The following is a 20,274-nucleotide window of genomic DNA, read 5'->3' on the forward strand; positions in this document are numbered from 1 at the left end:
TCTCGTGTCTCTGAACAGTAAATATGTCGCATCCAGTGTGCTTAGCTCAGTGTAAAGACTGGAAACAGGACAACGTCCGCCCGGCAGCACCTTTAAAGCTCGCTAATTAACATGTTATCTTGTTTGTTCAATCTGAGCAAAATCCCAAACGCAAAAGTACAATTCAGATATTCCGCCGGTTGCGAGGCAACCGAATAATGACGTCAAGACTCCGGCAAGTCACTTCGTCCTGCATGTGACCCGCCGTTTAAACTAAAATCTTCTCAGTTTTTGCACAGATTAAATAAATTAGATATAATGTGGATTTTTTTTTTGGGTCTTTGGAGAAAGCCAGTTTCCCTGTTTCCGGTCTTTATGCTAAATTGAGCAAACCGGCTGCTGGCTGTACTGTATTTACCGGACAAAGACTAAGACCCTCGTCAAACTCTTGGCAAGAAACCAAACAAGCATATTTCCCCAAATATCACAATGTTCCTTTAATTTCATGGCCACGCACAGTGGTCACAGCCATGTGTGTCCGTCTAACCTGGACTGAAACAAATTGCCACTTCAGTTTTGCGAGGTCTTGAGCCTGAGCCCTCAAGCTGAGACCTATTTTTATTTAGCCTTATTTTATTTTTTTAACAGTCTGGGCTGAGAGGATGTCACGATGGGAACATCAGGGGTAGTCAGTCAGAAATGGCAGGCTATAAATTTAACATGGAGATTCCGTTCATAGTTTTATGTTTATGACTTCAAAAAAAAAGAAAGAAAAAAGGATGTCCTCGGGCCTCGCTGTTGAAATGGCGAGAAAGAAATAGGGAACGAGAGAGGAAGGAGGATCATTACAAAGGAAAAGTCTTTCGGCCCTTTTGTAAAGTATTCGCTTTTAAGATAGCGAAGCCACTCGCTGCCATGTGGCTTACTCTGCTGTTGTCACGTTGAGAAACGGAGCGGAGCTATTAGCGTTTTACAAGAAACACAACACGACTTCACACATCAATCTTCCACCGTTATTCTTGTGTCTTAAAATATGATATCAGTCAACTGAGGAACAGATGGAGGAGGAGACCCAGGGTGTGAAAAGTGAAGTGCTAATCTTGGATAGAAGTCTATAAGAAAATGACCCTACTTCCCACTTGATTAATTACCTCAATAAAAATTGTAAACGTAAATGTATGGTCTCAATCTGTAGTTTCAAGTCTTCTTTATTAAAGCATGAAGTTCATTTCGTAAATGATGGTCCATTTAGACTGTGACTAAGTTCACTTCTAACATCCACTCTTTGGGAGAAGAGAAATAGCTGCAACGAAGCCGGCAGAGAGGTGACAGCTTACAGCTGTATGTGTCCATGACGCGTACCAATTCGTGCACCTGGCCAGTGCATTGTGTGTGTGCGTGTGTGTGTGTGTGCGCGTGTCTGTGTGTGTGAGAAGGAGACTTTAGTGTCACATCAAACTCTTTCTGCCCATCTCTGATCTCAGCAGGGAGTCCAAGGACAGCGTGTGTCCTCTTTAAAAAAAAAAATCCTCCTCCCTTTGTCCTCTCTGGAGCTCTTGAGAGCCTCTTCCAGCGAGAGACCCAATGAGATGAAGCCCGTCCCAGGGCCCAGTGATTTTTTTTTTTACCACACAGACAGTAAGGATCTTCCTCTCTTTGTCTCTCTGCCCATCACTGTCCTCTCCTCTCCCTCCATTACAAACCCCGCTCAATGCCTGTCTCTCTCTCTCTCTTGCTCTCTTTCAGTTTATTATTTGAACATTCCTCTTTTCGGTTTCATAACTGGCCTAAAAGTAGAAACTAATGCTTCCATTATGGCCCCCTAAAAGTGCCGCGGCTCAGCAGAACTGACCCCGTGGTGCCGGTCGGACGCACAAAACAAGACGGCACAGATCAGCCGCGGTCGTGCGGCATTGTGGCTGGCCGGTAGTTAAGTGGAGTGGACCACTGGCACGGTGACACAAACCGCATCTGCTAATCCTCTTGCAGTCGGGCTGCAGTCGACTGTCAACACATTTGGGATGTAAATCCAGCCTCATCAATTTGCGGCATTCAACACATTCAGCTGGCGTACGACTGCTCGGCCTGCCCTGTGTGTGTGTGTGTGTGTGTGTGTGTGTATCTTTACCAAATTTCACACAAGGAAATAAATTATCACATTCCAGTGACAAAAAAGATGCCAAGCAAGTAGAGCACGTTTAGAGGGCGAAGCACGATAACTGCAGTAAGAGCAGGTGATGGAGAGGGAGGTCTGGGAGTTGAGGGAAAGCAGGAGACAAGCCTCAAGAAGCACTATGTTTTTTTGGCTTCTTGGGTCAATGTGGTTATTGTCAGTTGTCTGCAGGAGTGTAGTTCTAGACAAACCTGGAGATGCATGTGAAGATGATGTGTTCAAGGGCAATTGGGCAAGGCGCCCACACACTGAATTGATGCTCTCAAATAGATTAAAGAGTATAATTCAGACACCAAATGTACATTTGAAACAGTTTAGTTTCCAAAGGAAGATGAATTATGTGATTAAATGTTACGTTTAGTTGATCCAGTGATTTCTAGTCTAATCATGAATTAATTACATCAGTGTACAACTTTGGGGAGTTGTTGTTCAGGCCCACTCGGTGTTTGATTTAACACTTTTCACAGTGTCAGTATATTTTCAGCTGATATTCTGTGATCCAACAGTGTGAACCCAACACTGACCTGTTTCTCTTGCGAATGTTTGATGAAGAGCTTTGCTAAAGCAACACACCTGTTCATATTCCTGTTTATTAAAAGGCATTATTGTGCATTTGACACTGAAAAATGAACCTATTTAAATCTCCAATGTAATTTCTTTAAATGACTGAAGGTTTATTCTATTCACGTTCAACTGATGCTCAGAGGGATCTTTGTCTCATTCTGACCTTTTCTATTTCGACCATCAGTCTGCGTTTTGTTCTCCATGTACAGAACTAACTCTTCTTACAAAAATACATTTATTTGTAAAGAGGACCTTCTACAACCTACAAGCATGAATGCCATTGCAGAAATATAAAGTAGTCCTCTCAGTGATCTAACTGTAACAAATCAAGCGTTTATGGCAGGCGATCGTAGACTTTTGAATATATAGTGTATAATTGCCTTCTTCATGCTCCTGATATCAGGACGTGAATACTAAATACATTGGAGCTTTGATTTTGATTGCAACATTACAACAGCAGAAGTACGCAGGACTATTACTTTTGTATTGTTTGCTGCTTTTCACAGTGGTCATCAAAATCGACTCAGAAACATGAAGTATGCTTCCAACAGAAAGAACTGAGTGAACCCACCAGGCGAGGGTAATTGAAACAGAGAAAAAGTGAAAGTGAAACAGAGAGGGTGAAGGATTGGGAGACTGAAAGCGAGCGAATGAATGATGGAGGTGCCGTCGCTGTGCGAGTCCTGGTCTCTTGCTCATTAAGACAGTAATTCAAGCCGGGGATTAAAGAGTCAGTCTCATGCAGCGAGCCCACTGGCTGCTGATGATGAATGCAGGGTTGCGGGGTCGTAAAAAAAAACTCAAAGACCGCCACTATTGTACCGGGGAAAAAATAAATTGGAAGCCATGTTTGCAGTGGTAGTTTAGATCAGGGTGTATGTGTGTGTGTGTGTGTGTGTGTGTGGATGTGGGCGACAGAAAGCAGGCGTGTGTGTGTGTGTGTGTGTGAGAGGACAGCAGGCGAGAATATCAGGTTGTCCTTGGACATGAAATCACTGAAGACGTTAGTGAAACTCTATTATTGTCTTTTCTCTGTCCCCTCTTACTGAGCTTTGCTTTGAAAGGAACAAATATAAATAAATTAAAGTTACAACAAAGCTCCCAACGTGACTGACAGATATATGAAATAAAGAGGGAGAGTGAAGGAAGGGAGGGAAAGAAAAAGTAGAAGAAAAAAAAACACTCAAAAAAATGAAATATACATGAAAGGTAAGCAGCTTACTTCGTAAAAAAAATGTCACACTTGTGCATCCGAGTCCCTTCTGAACAAGGCAGAGAGCGACCACCAGCCTCGGGGCAGCAGGGAGCAGAGATGGAAGAGAAGCCGCTCTGCAGGTGACTAAAACCTTGGCGACTCTCAATTACGGCGCTCCTCAGAGCAGAGCCCGTCTTCAGCAGAAAGAAATATCTGCCTGCATCATAGTTTCTGGATTACCGGTACTGGAGCCTCAAGTCACGTCTCCCGTTTGTGCAATTTCACTTCCACGCGTCACCTGGTTGCTTTACAAATGCAATATCTCTTTAACATCAGCGATCAAAGAGGAGATGTCTTACATTCAGTTACAGTCATAATTATCTTTGCTGCTACTGTAATTTACACCTCTATTTATATAGACTGATGCCGTTTACGAGAAAATTACATCTGGAAGCTTTTGCAAATGTGGCAAATAAGCAGTATTTCTGCAAACCCACACAAACCTTAATCGGGATATTAATCTGCATCTTTACTGTACTGACAGCCGTTTCACTCTAATTTTGGTAATTTTCACGCTTTCATTTAAAAGATTATCACATCCAAGCTCATAAAAAAACTCAACCCAAATAAATACAGGAGCGTCGGGCTAAGATGCGAAAAGAGTTAGCACTTTACAGATACAAGATCGTCGTCTACAAGCACGTTTGTCACTATTGATTAACTACACATACATAAAAAACAGCAATTATACAGATCAACAGCTGTTTTGCATTGTTTTTGCAATATGTATCGCAATCAATCGGCATTTCAATTAGGCATGAATTACTTTTACTCTGAATACAGCACACAGCTGCCGTTCTTTCCACTGGTTCTTGGCAGTCTCCAGTACCAACCCTTTTATTTACCACTCCATTAAATAATACCAGCTGATATCCTCCTCATACTGTGAGAATACGGGGCAGAAGTAAATAAGTTACATGGGGGTTAGAGAGATGTCCTTGATGGGGTTGCTATGGTGACATAGCAGTGTGTGTGTGTTGTGGAGTGTATGAGAGAGAGAGCGCGCTGTGCGAGGATGAAAACGCATGAGTGCAGTGAGCAGCTGTGTGCGTTTGCGAGTGTTGAGTGTGTATACGGTCCTGTGCAGCGTAATAGAAAGAGAACACCAGTGGGTTGCACTTCCAGCTGTGTGACGGATGAAACTCACAGGGGATGGTGCGCAGGTAGAGGTTGTCCCGTATGATCTGTTGGAGCTTGTGGTCCAGCAAGCCCTTCTGGAACTGCAGGCTGAGGTAGTGGCGCAGGTCCGTGTTCAATACTTTGCCTGCAGAAACAAGAGCAGAGGCAGGGAGGGTCAATAAAAACCAAGGCGGCGGTTTACGCAGACGAGGACATCTATCCAAGTGACATGTCGCCTCATGAAGTGATCAATAGCACAGAGTTAGATCAGAATGGTGGTGTTGTGCTTGAAACTACGATTACACTTCTGGAGCACAGATGTTTCATTTTCAGGGGTTTATACAGATATTGAGCGCTTAACATCCCGATATAGTTTCCATTCTGAAGGATTTGGCTGCATTTCTACTTAATTCCAAAATAAACACTTGTATTCATTCCATGAGGGTGTATTAAAGGCAACGTTAGTATGAAAACATAAAGAATACAAGCCACATGTTGAGAACAAACAGCGTGTTTGGTCATTTCACATCTGGTTCTATTAAAGTGCAGAGGACACAGATATCCTATATTAATACAACCATCAGCATCCTCATCAAAATTGTGCTGAACGGTAATTTTTGTTGGATGATATATTGCTATTTAAGGCTGTATCATACCACTGATATAATATTACAATAGCATAAAAGTACAATTACATCCTTTAGAAGTGCAATGAACTTATATATTGGATATTGGAATATGTACAAATCTACCTATAAAGCAAAAAGTCTTGGTGGGAGGTGTCGATGTATCGTACAATAAGTCGATAACGTGAACATGATGGAGGTCTTGTCCATAATATCGTACGATAAATGCATGATGTTAAAAGTTGAGAAGGTAAACGTGATGTTTATATGGTGTATGACACGTCGATGACGTATTTATCGTGAAAGGCCGAGCTCCGGGTGCATTTCTTCGGATTGCGTGACCCTCGTTCTCGTAAGCAGGTCGAATGAATGAAACCCTCTCAAAACCCAAAACTCTAACAGTGATCAAAAATAGATATTTTTGGCACACAAGGTTTTCATCGTTGCAATATTATACGCTGCTTTAAACATGCAGTCTACGCCTGTACGACCTGTACGACCACCTGCTCCGTCTAGCTGAGAGCTTAAATCTTACTTTATTCACCTTTTAATTCCACTTTGATCCCTGAGGGGAGATTGTAACCGAGGGGGAGGACGAAGGTTAAACAGATTTTCATAAACTCTGATCCTTTCCGTTAAATCCATTTCAATCATTAAGGGTAAATAGAGATTTAAGGTACAAGAGGGGCACATTTGGCCTAGAAACACTTCAAAATGAGGAGGCAAAGAGAGCATGGCGCCGGAGTATTTTGCATACCGAGTGAAGGCAGCTTGTTCAAAAATGCCAAGAACAAACTGGACTGAGTCAAACTCTTTGTCATCACTGCCTTCCTTCATCTGAAAGCAACACATGTGAAATCCAAACTGCTAAGTGACAGATGACGGATGCCGACGCGCTCCTCTGTCTTTACAGCGATCTCACGCGGGCCTCGCAAACTTTCCACCAAAAGATGCGCACAATGCCGCAACCTCAAAAGTGAGGCGCCGGAGAAAAATCTGAAAAGATTTCGCCTTTGCTCTCAACTCCCAGAAGCCTTTGTACAAAAAAACAAAAAACAAAAAAGGAAGTTCATGCAAAGTTTGAGGCAGAGGAAGACTTCAGAGTCGTCACACACAAGCGGGGAGGAAAAGTTTGGCTCTGAAAAGAACATGACGAGGAGTTTGGAAAACAGGAAGAGATCTTCGGTGTCTGTCTGCCCTGAGCTTCAGCGTGAGCTTCATCTCTTGACAGATGGGGGAGAGCAGGCTTTGAAACAGTTTGACTACAGAGGAGTAATCAGTTCTTTCCCCATTTCTCTCCCCTATTCTCTCTCCGTCTCTTTTCCCCCCCTCGCTCTGCTGCAAACAGACCAAACTCTGCTCAGCAGGATTCCTCTCTGCATCGCCATGAATACCAATCAGCAGGACGAAAGATGCGCTCTCGCCACTGTAGATGTTCTGTATGAGCGGATAGAGAGATGGACTTGACTCCAGAATAATCATGAGCTTCAGCAATATTTCAGTTTTCTTAACGCTCAAATCCTTTTTTCCTGCTCAGGTCATCATTACTGCGACCCTCACCACAGAGGTCTTGTTATTTTGTGCTCTAATACATACTCTGGCTCCCCGTTTTGGAGGCCGTTGTTGACTCGCATCAAAATGCCCCCCCGTGTCCACAGGCCCCCGCTGCCATCTGACACCGTTTTAGGAGCGGTCATCCCCGACGGGCCTGGCTTTTTCAGCATAAAAAAAGGTTGCATCGTTCTTCGTCTGCCTGTCCAAAAGAGAGGGCTGCAGCACAGCTGGTCTCGCAGAAAAGCCGACTGGGACTGAGAATGGGGGTTGGGGGGAACCGAGGCCCAATCTGGCAACTTCATCTCAAAACTGTCCCAGAATTATTTTTTTTGCGTTCAAATTCAGCTCACGCACAAGGGAATTAAGAGGGAAACATGGCTGTTTCAACACACTGCATATGCTTTCAGCGAGTGATGTCACATCCAAGCGAGGATTCAACAAAGTTAGCTTCAAATCAGGACAGCAGCCTCGTCCTAAAGCCAGAACATGCACACTGCTTGGCAATTAAATACCCCACAATAAAAACAATGCATTCATTGATCATCAATCTGTTGGTTATCCTGGATGCAGCCAAAGCTAAACTTTCAGTGGTATGTCAACTGTTCAGAATAAATATGAGGCATAGTATCTGCTGTCAATATGACAACAGCAAGACCTCCAAGGATAAGTGTACAGTTGATAAAATCTTTCAAAATACATGCCTTTTTTCCCCTTTCATGGATGTTTCAGCCTCAAGTAAACGGCTCTGAAAATAGAAAGTCGGAAATGAACTCTTGCCATGCTAGCTGATAACGTTTTGGAACGAAATACTTTTTGTATTTGTTTTTATAAATGTCTTTTTCTCCTTCCAATGTCTTGGTTCTTCCTCTTTGAATTTCCACCCTAGGGGTGTCTTCACATTTTATTTTGTCTTCCTTTAAGTGCTACGATTTTCTCGTTTCAGAGCTCGGGCTGCTACAGCCGTTGAGAATTTGAAAGTAAAACTGGGCTTTTTACCAGGTTATATGCTAGGTTTTGATCTTTTCTCCTGCTCAAAATCTCCCTGAGCACTAGCCAATCACATCAAATATGACGCTGCGCACCGAGCCCTTAATTGTAAGCTAAAAACGTTGCATTTGTGATGATGAAACTCTCTCTTTGATGATGAAAGCACGGCAACATCTTCTTACAGTCGTCGGGCGCTCTCTGTAACTCGTGCGCCCTCAGCAGTAGATGCTCGTGGCTGTATAGTAGAGCGACCAGGTTTGGATGCATCTGACTGGAAGATAGTCGAGCAAGCTTGCTCAGTCACACTTCACTAGATAAAGAAATGAAAAAAATAGAAACCTCACAGACACACACACACACACACACACTGGTTTGATCTACAAATACAGTGTGGCCTTTGTGGCTTCCTGGGTCCTGTCAGAGGCTGTTAGTGAGGCTGTGTCACATCAGAGATCCTCATTCCTTCTCCCCGCAGATAACACGGCTATTGTAGCACGCCTCATTTTTCTGTGACGGGGGACTCAATGGGCTCCATTGTGCCTCGTCGGCAGTCCACTCACTTGCAGCTAACTTCTCCAGCGCCGGCCAAGATGGTCGCTGGATTAATGAGACGACGGGCACAGCTCCCACGTAGGAGCACGACACAACGACTTTATTGATATTTACCCTCTTTTTGCTGTTCGTTGTTCGTCTCTTTGTGGTCATTTTCTGCATCTTTGCAGTTGTTTAGTGTCACTTTGTGTTTTGGAGTTGATTTTTGTCTCTCTTTCTGATCATCTTGTTTCTCTTTGTAGTCTTTTTGTGTCTCTTTGTAGTCCATGTGTGTCTCTTTAAGGTTTTTCCCCTCTTCATAGTCTCTTTGTGGTCTCTTTCAGCACAGTTTTGGCCTCTTTGTAGTCTGAACGTGTCCCTTTGTGGCCATTTTCTGTATCTTTGCAGTTGTTTTGTGTCACTTTTTGTTTTGGAGTTGATTTTTTTCTCTTTGTGATCATCTTATTTCTCTTTGTAGTCTTTGTGTGTTTCTTTAAGGTTTCGCTTCATAGACTCTTTGTTGTGTCTCTTCACAGCTGTTTTGCATCTCTTTGTAGTCTTTTTGTGTCTCTTTGTAGTCCTTGTGTGTCTCTTTAAGGTTTTTTTCCCCTCTTCATAGTCTCTTTGTTGTCTCTTTAAGCGCAGTTTTGGCCTCTTTGTAGTCTTTACGTGTCTCTTTGTGGCCATTTTCTGTATCTTTGCAGTTGTTTTGTGTCACTTTGAATTTGTCTTGGTCTTTTGAAGTCGATTTGTGATCATCCTGTTTCTCTTTGTAGTCATTGTGTGTCTCTTTATGGTTTTGCCCCTCTTCAAAGTCTCTTTGATGTCTCTTTAAAGCAGTTTTGCATCTCTTTGTAGTCTTTTTGTGTCTCTTTGCAGTTGTTTTGGCCTGTTTGTAGTCTTTTTGTGTCTCTTTGTAGTCGTTTTATGTTTCTTTGTGGTCATTTTGAGTCTCTTCCTGGTTCGTACGTGTACGCCGGGGAGGCCTCTATTCATGGCCAGGAAGATGCAGCACAGTAACTGTCTGTTTACTACAAGAAATCATGAGGGGGCATTTGGTCTCTTGTCACATTTCTTTCTTTCATACTGCTCTCTCGTTTCTTAAATTTTACAATTTCCATTTATTTTTCTTCCATCATTCAATTCATTCCACGATGATTGCAGTCAATGTGATGGCAGAAAATTACCCCTTAATTTATTTCCTGTCAATTATATCATGAGCTATATTCTCAGGCTTCCTCCAAATGAGACGAGATGAGACCAATCAGGCGACCGGTTCCCTTTAAGTGAAGCTGTTGTTTCCACTCAACTGGTCCAAGGATCCTCTGCTCGCCTCTGTCATTCTTTTTTGCATGAAGCGACGGCAGAGGATGTGTCAGAGAAGAGCAAGGTCGCCCACGGGAATCCTTCAGCAGCCCGTTGCCATTTCACCTGGCATCAGCAGTACTCCTCTTCTCAAAAACTGGAGGCTCAGAGAAAATGTCTGCCTGGCACCCCGAGTGTAGCGACAGCCTGTTAACATCCTCACTTAGACCAACACCTCACTCAGAAGCCACAGAATTAGATTCGCACTCCGAGCTCCAGACATAGCTCACACACACACACACACGCACACGCACACACGTCGAGCATCCGTTTGAAGGGATTTGTTCTGTGGAAGTTATTATGCACTCGTTGAGTTTGTGAAAATGATTACATAAGATTGTATTGTACTGAAAACACATCATGTCATTTTTTCTCTGTAAGCCATAAAAGAAGGAAATAAATAAATCCAACATCAGTTGTATAACGGACGTTCGCTTAAATACACAGTTAATTCATGATGAAGTTTTATTTTTGTTGGTGGTGCTCCAGCTTTCCGTCAATTGGCCTCATCTACTTTTAAACCAGTCAGTTATTTTCTAAATGTGTAATATAATGCGACCTTGTCAACGTCATAACATGTTTTGGGCAATTGTGCATTTTTATTTTTTACTTTCTGATTCAAATGACTTCCAGGATCTTGCGTTACGTGATGAGAGGTTATTGTAAAATAATCTATTTACTCGTTAGCTGTTACTCAAACTAGCTACAATAAAATAAATGGTTGATGGATAAACCCGGTGTGTAGCAGTCTCTGATGTCATGTGTTTTTATGGACCACCTTCAAAAATGCATAATGTTTCTGTGTTCATTTAATATTTCGGGCTGAGCGCCTGTGTGCCATTCTCTTTGTTTACCTTTTTTTTTCTCCCACGCTTCCACCGGTAACCCCGTTACAGCACTATGAATTGTGGGTAATTTCCTAAGGCAAAGTATGCAGGAATGTGGACTGAAGGCATGTGTTTACAAAGGGTTCAAAATGTCTGTGAGAGAACCCTCAAGGACTCCACAATTTGACAGTGGGACTGCCCCGGGGGTGCGTTTCCTAAAAGTCTGAGAGTCTGTGAGTCTCTAATAAACCTGCATGTGACGTTTGAAGGGGAACCCGATATAAAAGGCTTGTTGAATAGCATGTTTTCTGATCTAGGCAGTCCACAACAATCTTATTTCACAGTTTGTGGGATGGTAACTCAAGATACCCAAACGTGAAAACAACCAATTAAAACATTTAGTTTGTTTCCTTTAAATCCTAAAATAGATAGTATCTCCAAATTGTTATTAACATATTTCATGGTGTTTGTTTAATCCAAAACCCCAAAATGTGGTTTCTAAAACTATTTATTTAGGGAGCATGGTTGTGCAAAGATTTGTCTCTCTCTCCTAATCCTCTTGATGGAACGCCTGGTGAGTATTGCGACATTTCACTCTGACGCGTTCTCCCCGAGGCGCGTGGGACGTCCACAGGGAGGTCATTAGCTCTGTTGTCTGTCTGTTAATTACCCGTCTTCTGGAATAGGCAATATGCCGTCAGGTCTGGCTCTGCTCCCTGACGCCTCTCTCGGTGCACTAGGTCAACTCCTGAAAAGACTAAAACGGCAGGAATTCTACGCATTTAGACGAAAAGACATTTGTAAAGTCACGTTGGTGCACACGTGTGCTTGGAATATGTATGCAAAAAGACTGCAATCTCTCATCTTCATGAAACACCTTCCTTTGTCTTCTCGCTCTCCATAATATATACCCCTGGGACATCCAGACACTTGCTGTAATACATCATGCAGTATATGCTTTAATCCAAATATATTTACTGTGCAACGAGTGGATCAGTTTTAAGTAGCGGAGGCACAGATCTGTCAGACTTTACTTCATAGAAGAGGGAAGCCTTGTTATTTACCGTTAAAGAATATATTTATTTGACAAACGTAAACCTGGTTAACCTAATAGTGGGTCAGCTTTTTTTAAACGTGCAACATGCCGAGCGGCTAAATATCAGTAAATATCAAGTCCCACAAATGAAAAAGACAAAAATACATTATTTATAATTGCCCTCCTAGACTGACACATGTAAGGATCTTCTAATTTAATTCGGAAGAGGGCGACACGACTGTGGTCACAGTTAAAAGGAAACCAAGACGCGAACAGCGGCCTCTGTTTGATGTGTTGTTCACCATCCAGCCTTCCCTGCCTCTGCACTGTGTGGCTCCATGGCAACTTCACAATACTTCTTCATTTGCTTCCAAACGGACACAAGTCATAATTTCCCTACGACCACTAGAGGGCTTTGTCACTTAATTGCAAGCATATGGTATTTTGAGGGCTTTATGCAGTCATTGTTCCTGAGAGGAGATTCTCTAAATGTTGTTATAAAAAAAAACACGGAACTTCATTTCAAATTACGTAGAGTTTGTGGGGAAGTGTGCATAAAACGATGGAGTCGTATTGGTTTGAATATGTGACATCATATAGCTTCCATTAGAGGTGACTAACGGTGAAACTACATCAATGTAGTCAGAGCTGCTTCCATACTGTTTGTACAGCGGCAGCCTTCTCTTTAATACATCTGTCTGTACAAGTTGCATATCAGTGAGCTGGATTGATTTCTGGCAACATTGGATCTTTAAATAATTTCTGCATCAACTCGATGAAGTACCTTCTGGTATGGACTTTGCTGGCTAAGCCAAGAACAGATATTTATTTTACTTTCCCTCATATGTATATGATATATGATATATAGTGGCCGCTGAGTGCAGTGAGATGAATATCCCTGGCAACACAACTCCCACCAGGCTTCTGCAGGAAGTCTACGTCTTGAGGATTGTCACAATGTTGTGATATGAAATCACATTATAATTAGGCGATACTGTAGAGCAGTGGTTCTCAATCTTTTTTCAGTAATGTACCCCCTGTGAAGCATTTTTGTGTTTAAAAAAGATGTAAAACACAGCGCTGTGCCATCAGTGTCTGTTAGAATATATCAAATTCAGTTGATGCACTTACACTTATATGTCATTTAATATGTATTAAATAACTATTTCCAAAGGATTTTTGAATGGATGCTAATTTTAAATATATATTTGTTTAATCTCATGTACCCCCTGGAGTGCCTTTACATACCCCTATTTGAGAACCACTGCTGTAGAGGATGTATCCATTTCGCCCAGCCCTTGCATCAATAACAAATTAGAAGAAGCTAACACGTTAATTATATGTATTTTAATGTAATATGTCACAGTAACTGTGATTGGTGCATGTGTCAGTTACTGCTCCAGTTATTAGAAAGTGTAAAAAGAAATAAACTAAACACACAAGAACTGAGTAAATACTCATCATACGCATGTCCCCTGAGCACCGTGAAGCTTGACCCACAACAACAGGGCAGCCATGCTTCAACTTTTGTTTTGGCCTGCTCTGCCTCTCTGGATGTCTCTCCATTCTGAAACGTCACCCCGGGGTGCTTCTTACACTCCGTGCTTTTAGATCCTTCTCTCTAATGCTCTCCTTCACCTATATTCGCAGGCAGACAGATGCTACTGTAACCCCCCCCCTCAACGTTGGCCTCCCTGTCCATCCATCATGGGGTGCAGGACAGGTCAGCAGCGTCCTCTTCCTCCGGTTCCCCTCTTCCCCTGTGGCACTCAGTCAAACGAGGCCCCGCCAAGGCACCAAGCCCTCTGGTTTGGCTCCTCTCATCACTCTCCTGGCCTGACAGCTTCGACACCCCACTCCGCCCCCCCCACACACACACACACACACACACACACACCTCGACCTCCTCCATCCTGCTCTCAAACCTGGCAGCCTCTCGTGGCCATTTTAGAGGACAGAAATTGCCTCAAGGCACCTTTGAGCGTGGAGATGAATTTTTCAGATAGCTGTACGTCAGATCGGGATTCCCTCGGCCTTCGGTGCGGCATAAACCTTTCTTAAAATCTCACACCCTCATGCAGCACCGTCTGTGGAATTCTCTTCAATTATATAACCGGCGTGCAGAATTTCTGCATTGGAGGAGCGGAGCGGCTCGCCTGATTGGACGCTGTGTAGCTGCTTTTCCAGTCCGTCTGCTTGGCTGGCTGGCTACAGAGCCATGGAGAGTTAAACAGGCATTGGCATCGCACGCCCAAAGCTCCGTCTACTACGCACTGTCATTTCACCTCATTTAAGCAGTCGGACAGAGGTCTGGCATAAGCGGCTTAAAAGGGGAAAAAGAGAAAGAAAATCCAGAAAAAAATCCAGCAAGGTGATTTGATTTGTTGTTGATTTTTCTGATGTTGGCATCCGCAAATCATTCCAAGACGATGTGTAATTATTACTGGCTGCATGTCTTTGTGAGACACACACAAAGGCAGTGTGTACTGACAGTGTGTTACTGTCACACCTTGAACACATGACTCCACACTGCAAATAATGTCCACAAACCTCCAACATGTGATGACATTTTGGAGTGAAGCTATTATGAAATGAAGGGAAATGTGATATTTGCAACAATATGCAATGAGTATCTACTGCTTTCATCGTAATAACCGCAGCAGTGGAAAAATATGAAATGCCTTTCAACCAACGCTGCAAGTCACAGCCCCTCCCCCCCGACAATAAAGACTACAAATCCCCCCCCTCGCATGATCATAGCATGACACATTTCCAGCCCACTGATCTCACAAACACAGCTCACAGAGACATCTGCCTCCGCATTAAAGTTAACTAACCATATGTCCTCCTCTCCTCTCCTCTCCGCCCCTACTCCCTCTCCCCTCTCTCCATCCCCACTCAGGAGATGGAGGGATGACCTCCCTTCCTGTAAAGTAAAGGCCAGATCAGCCCGACTCAGCAGAACTGCAGAGGTGGGTGGCGGGGCCGGGGTGTGCGAATTAAAAAGCGTCAACAGCAGGAGTGCCAGAGCTGCTGTGGCAGCGCGAGGGGAAGGAAGAAGTCCTGGTCCCAGAGAGACCGAGAGATGGGGGTGGGGTGGCGGGAGGAAGGAGTAAAGGAAGGAGGAAGTGCGAGAAGAGGTGGTGAGAGGAAGGAGGAGTGTTGCCCTGCAGGTGCTGAGTCACGACGTCGCTCTATCGCGCTTCACTTCACTTTTTTGTTTCTTGATTCTTGTTTCTTTTTTTGCTATCTCATACAGTCTGGCTCCTCTCCATTTCACATTTCTTCTTCTGCTCTCTCTTTAATGAGCAGTCTATGGCCTCTGCCTCTGTTCTATCTTTAATGCGGCCGGTGCAGAAGGAGACAGCTGCAGAATGCAGTCGCAGACACACAAACACACTTTACATCCCATGTGGGTCGTCACTGAGCATCCGGCTCAGACTACAAGTCTGCAAAACCTCATAATAAGAGAGCATTTATGCATCCGGCCAACGTTTGCACAACGTTGATGAAAACTCCTTCGCTGAGAATTTTCATTAACTGGCGACAAATTTGGGAAAACTAGCAACAAGCGTTTCCCCTACAACTTAGTGCATCAACTATAAAACAACCTCAAGCGAACGTAATTGCAATTTACCAATTTGTTTGTTAATTTTGACATTTTCATAATATTTTTCCAATGAGAAATTTAAAAATCAGCACAAAACAAATGTGACTGTAAACATGGCAATTACATAATGCTGATATTAAGCAGACTGTGGTTCACTATCGTAGATTAGGGTGTCATTTGGGAAGTAAAAAAATGCAGACCTGCTGTTGGCATTTTATGAAAAATAGAAATGATCAAAGTAATCAGTTCACAATTCATCCTTTAGGGGACATGAACCAAATGACACGGCAATCCATCCAACAGCTGCTGGGACATTCCACTCAACACCACAAAGCGTCAACCACTTGGTGGCGCTAGAGTCAGTAGGATTCATCCTCTGGGTACCATGAATGCCTGGCCAGGATTTCATGGCAATCCATCATCCAGTTGTTAAGACATTTCTGCTAACAATGCAAGTTAAACGGCCACCCTGAGAGGTTCTACACAACACACAGGCCTCTGCTGCCATATGGCAAGATCCTGTTTTTGTGTTTTGACATGTTTGATCAATAAGCACCGCCCGGTTGCTTTCTCCAGTCAAATAAATCTGTGCACCCATCTTGTACTGTGCACGTTGCTTTGATTTCTGAATAATCGCAGTCAACTGAATCTTGACAGCCGCGCTGGCATCAGAGCGCTCTTGTTTGTTTATTGTTCCCAAATGAATCGGATTCATTCAGCTTTCATTCCAATCCACGCTTTTCCCCCTCTGGTCGTGCGCAGCCTCTCGGCTCGACGCCACTCAGCCCTGGAAACCACCGGTTTAGCCGAACGTGCATTTCTTATTCGCCCCCTCGCTGTTTCACATGCAAAACTACATCTGGCATAAATGCATGCGAGCGCCGCTGCTGCCGGAGAGAGAGAAAACCAGTTTTCCAGTTATATCTATGAAAACAAGTGTGACTCAAGCGAGCCGTGTTGTTCACCCGCTTGTGGGAGGGTCTGTCTAATTCCAAACTTTTTGTCAAATCATGTCTCCGTAAAAGAAAAGTCGTGTTTTTTTGTTGGTTTTTTTTAGCCGCGTTTCGTGGAGCAAGAACTCGGCCAGACGTATTCAATTATTGAAAGCGGGAGGAAACAGTAAGGAGGAGAATGTATTCGCCACTGAAATGAGGTGGAAGCCTGGATCCTAATCTCCCGTACAGCTGCCTCAGACCTAATGGCACAGTCGGGTTTTCTCCTTAAAATGTCACACCGAGGCTTCGCGAACACGAGGAGCTCGTGTAGGGACACCGGGCGGGAAAACGCAACAGCAGGACCCTTAAACACGCTCCACTAAGGACCGCTTTGACTGCTGTTTACTCAACATTCTGTGCATTACTGCAGCTACAGAGCTCATCAGGCATTCCTTTTGATGCTTAATGAGTCCGCAATGGGCAAAAAAAAAGAAAAAGGGCTGAGTCATCCTTCACCCAAGATGGTCGTCGAGTGCCGTAGTCGGCAGCTTTGCCATTAATCCTGCCAGCCGCCAGGGAATGATGAGAGGAATACGGGGCTATCTATCGCAGGCATCTTCCTCAGCGGCGGCAGATAGGAGGCAAACTACAAAGTGCTCGTTAAATGCAGGCCGACGCAGAGCAGAGGACGGGAAGCAGGGGAATCTCTCTCGCTCTCTTTCTCTGTGTGTGTGAGGTGTTTAAGTGACTGACAGGCTGACAGAGAGACGGTTCATTTTTATGAATTCAACCACACGCGCACCCAAACAAAGATAAGCTTGAAATGGAGCCGTAATTGTTACTGTGGTGATGAGATGTGCTGGCCTCGTTGTTTTCAGACAGCAGCCGCCTCGCCAGATTTTGCAGAGGAAGAAAGGGGAAGAGACCAAGATGGTGTGTGTGTGTGTGTGTGTGCCAGATCAGAGAGAGTGAGGATGTGTGTCACTCAGCACTCTCGCCTCCTGTATTCTGCGGAGATCATTACGGCGTGCTATCATTAAAAGCAACTTCCCGGAGGTCCGGCCCCCGGAAGGAGAAGTCGATGTCGTCGTGTTCGTCGTCATTCAAAAGAGTCGGCGGAGGAACAGAAGGTGCAGCTCACCGCCTAATGCTACTCTCCGGGAGCGGGGACTCCTCGACCACTTTCTCTTTTATCACCGCCCGCTTCTCGTGAAAGAGGAAGGTCGTAATGTCTGCGCCCGCCTGAAATGCCAGTCCCGTCGGCTGCAAGAGCATGGATTTCATTGTCGAGCGAGCAAAGAGCATCCTGGGGGCAACGGGGCATCTTACGGAAAGGAAGTGCATTGTGCGAAGAGAGCACGACACACACGTGCGTTTCACCTCTTCACACACACAGCGTCCCGTTATCCAACAGTCCTCGACAGGGATTGCATCGGTTACATAACTCGTGCATGTTTTTGCGGTTTTGAAGAATGTTGAAGTGTAAAAGACTAGTCGAGAGAAAACATCCAAAATACATATTTAGTTGTTTATTTAACAACATTTTGCATATTTGTGTCTGTAGACATCTCCTGAATTCACCAACAGTTAGCATTAGATAGGGCCTCATTTGCATATTTAAACATTTCTGAAAACTTATAGTACAAGAAAAGTGGTTGCCCTAATTTGAGGAATCAACTGGGAAGGTTTCATGGCGATATCTATTAGTTCCTTTTTTTTCTTTCCCCTCTTCACTTACATATCATGTGAGGCTGTTTTCTACAAATGAGTTTTTTTTCTCTCAGATTCGGAGCCAGAAATCTTCACTTCAATCGCACTTAGATCCGCCAAACCTTCCAATTGCATCCCGATCTGTATTGTGGAGGATTCTACAGACGGGTTTGTTCTTATATAATTTGTAGCAATTTATATAACTTCATATTTTTAAAACATGGCAAAGATGGACGTCTTGACAGTATTTTCTGATCTATTGAGTGAAAAAGAGAGATATCGAAATCCCCGTCTTTAAAACCCCTCGACTCTCATATGAATGATGCAATCATTTTGGACCTGGTTTAATCTAATGTCCTGGAAAATGTATGCAAAAAATGCATGCATATTTAAATTGATTTATTTTCATAAAACTTAAAATGTCCTAATGTAAGTAATCAAATGGGGAAGATTAATAGTGATATCTATGAGTTTAATGTTTGACCTCATTGCATTCTTTCATCCCTCATCCCTTGTGATGTCAACTGCATTCAAAGATCAAATGAATGATTACACTATATCATATATTTACTATTTTGGTAATCGAAAGTAGAATATTTACTGATTGTGCTCTGATGGAGAACCACAGCTAGAGAAGACAAGAGCAGCGCAATGCAGAACATATAAGTGCTATCCATAGGGTGTCTCGTTATGCTGATTTGTATATCATATACGATGAACCCCCATCACCCTGTGTATAATTATGCAAGTTTAAAAAAGGCACACTTTGCGTCACATAACACTTTAAAAAATACCACAGAAGAGGAGGAGTGAGAAAAATAATGTTCGTGAAAAACTTCTTGAACATCTGTGCGTCTAATGTTCTGCAGCTGTGTGCGTTCGGCGAATGCAGCGTAACGTGCGGCCGAGGTGAGGAGTTCACGCCGAGGCATCGGGAGGATAATGACGGCAATTCCAATAACTCTCCCTCGCTCACTTGCACACCCACTCGCTCACCAGTGCAGAATCTTAATCCTGATCCTGGGCTCTAATCCTGCTGACTGAGAGGACCCAGAGAGCCATTTATAACAATGCGAGTCATGAAGACGACCGCACAAAATACATCCCCATGGTGTTTATGGCGGGACAAACTCAGATTACATCAGCTCCAACGCGGGGGGAAAATAACTAAAGTGGAGCGCGGCCGTATCCCGGGCCTTGTTGCTTTATGTCACTGCCTGCTTCACGTGTAAGATAATGGCCGATGCATGTCGAGGAAATGACCTCCTGAACTGTGGACGGATGAACGGCGTGTCAGGCAAGCGACATCGCGCCCGGTTGCCGACAGAGACCGAGGAGAAAAAAAATGGCGGGGAGACTTCGTCACAGGTGACAACGCCCCCCCACCCCAACGCTGATTAGACTGCGGGGGCGTGTTTGTGTGTCTGCAGTCGGGGATTAACTGCTCACCTCCATCACGGGGCCACATTGGCTATAACTGCCGCTTTGCAGCTGGGATACTGAATGTGCTGCACTCCTAATTGGCAAAAGGCTGAAGGGAGTTTGAGGGATTGCAGGGTTTGGGCGCCGAGGGACCGAGGCTCTGTTGGTGGCTCTCGGAAAAATAACTGTTTATGGAAGGAAAAAAGTGACAAACTTCCTTGGATCTTCTAAACAGAAATGTTGCTCGCATATAATGTCTGTATTTATGTATGTATGCATCCAGGTAGGGACATTGTTTACCTGTGTTCAAGGTGCATATGTAGTTTAAGCTTCGGTTTAAGAGTTTCGCTATTAAACCTCAATACTTTGTAAAGTATCAACTCTGAAAGTTTTTCGACAGTTTTCATATGGGTTCTGCAGTTTGAACCACATTTAACTTTAGATAACTTCTTCTTTTTCAAATGAAAAACTAAAACTGGTTTTGTACTGTCGGGGCAAAAAAAACACATCTTCATATTTCTGAAGGAAAAAATAATGTTGGTTTATTTGTTCTGAACCTCGGGGATAACACCGGCACAGAA

The 20,274-nt window shown here is 43.7% G+C and overlaps 1 protein-coding gene across 1 annotated transcript in view; it reads right to left on the reverse strand.

The window, feature by feature from the left end:
• magi3b (membrane associated guanylate kinase, WW and PDZ domain containing 3b) overlaps nt 1–20,274 on the reverse strand; it is a gene marked incomplete at its 3' end in the record, with an annotated part of 119,368 nt that overhangs the window by 35,080 nt on the left and 64,014 nt on the right. Inside the window, exon 2 of the mRNA XM_079217630.1 lies at nt 5,119–5,235. Coding sequence (XP_079073756.1) covers nt 5,119–5,235 — 117 coding nt within the window. The remainder of the gene's footprint in view (nt 1–5,118; nt 5,236–20,274) is intronic.

The sequence above is a fragment of the Taurulus bubalis genome (assembly GCF_910589615.1).
Source record: "Taurulus bubalis genome assembly, chromosome: 5".
Taxonomy (NCBI): domain Eukaryota; kingdom Metazoa; phylum Chordata; class Actinopteri; order Perciformes; family Cottidae; genus Taurulus; species Taurulus bubalis.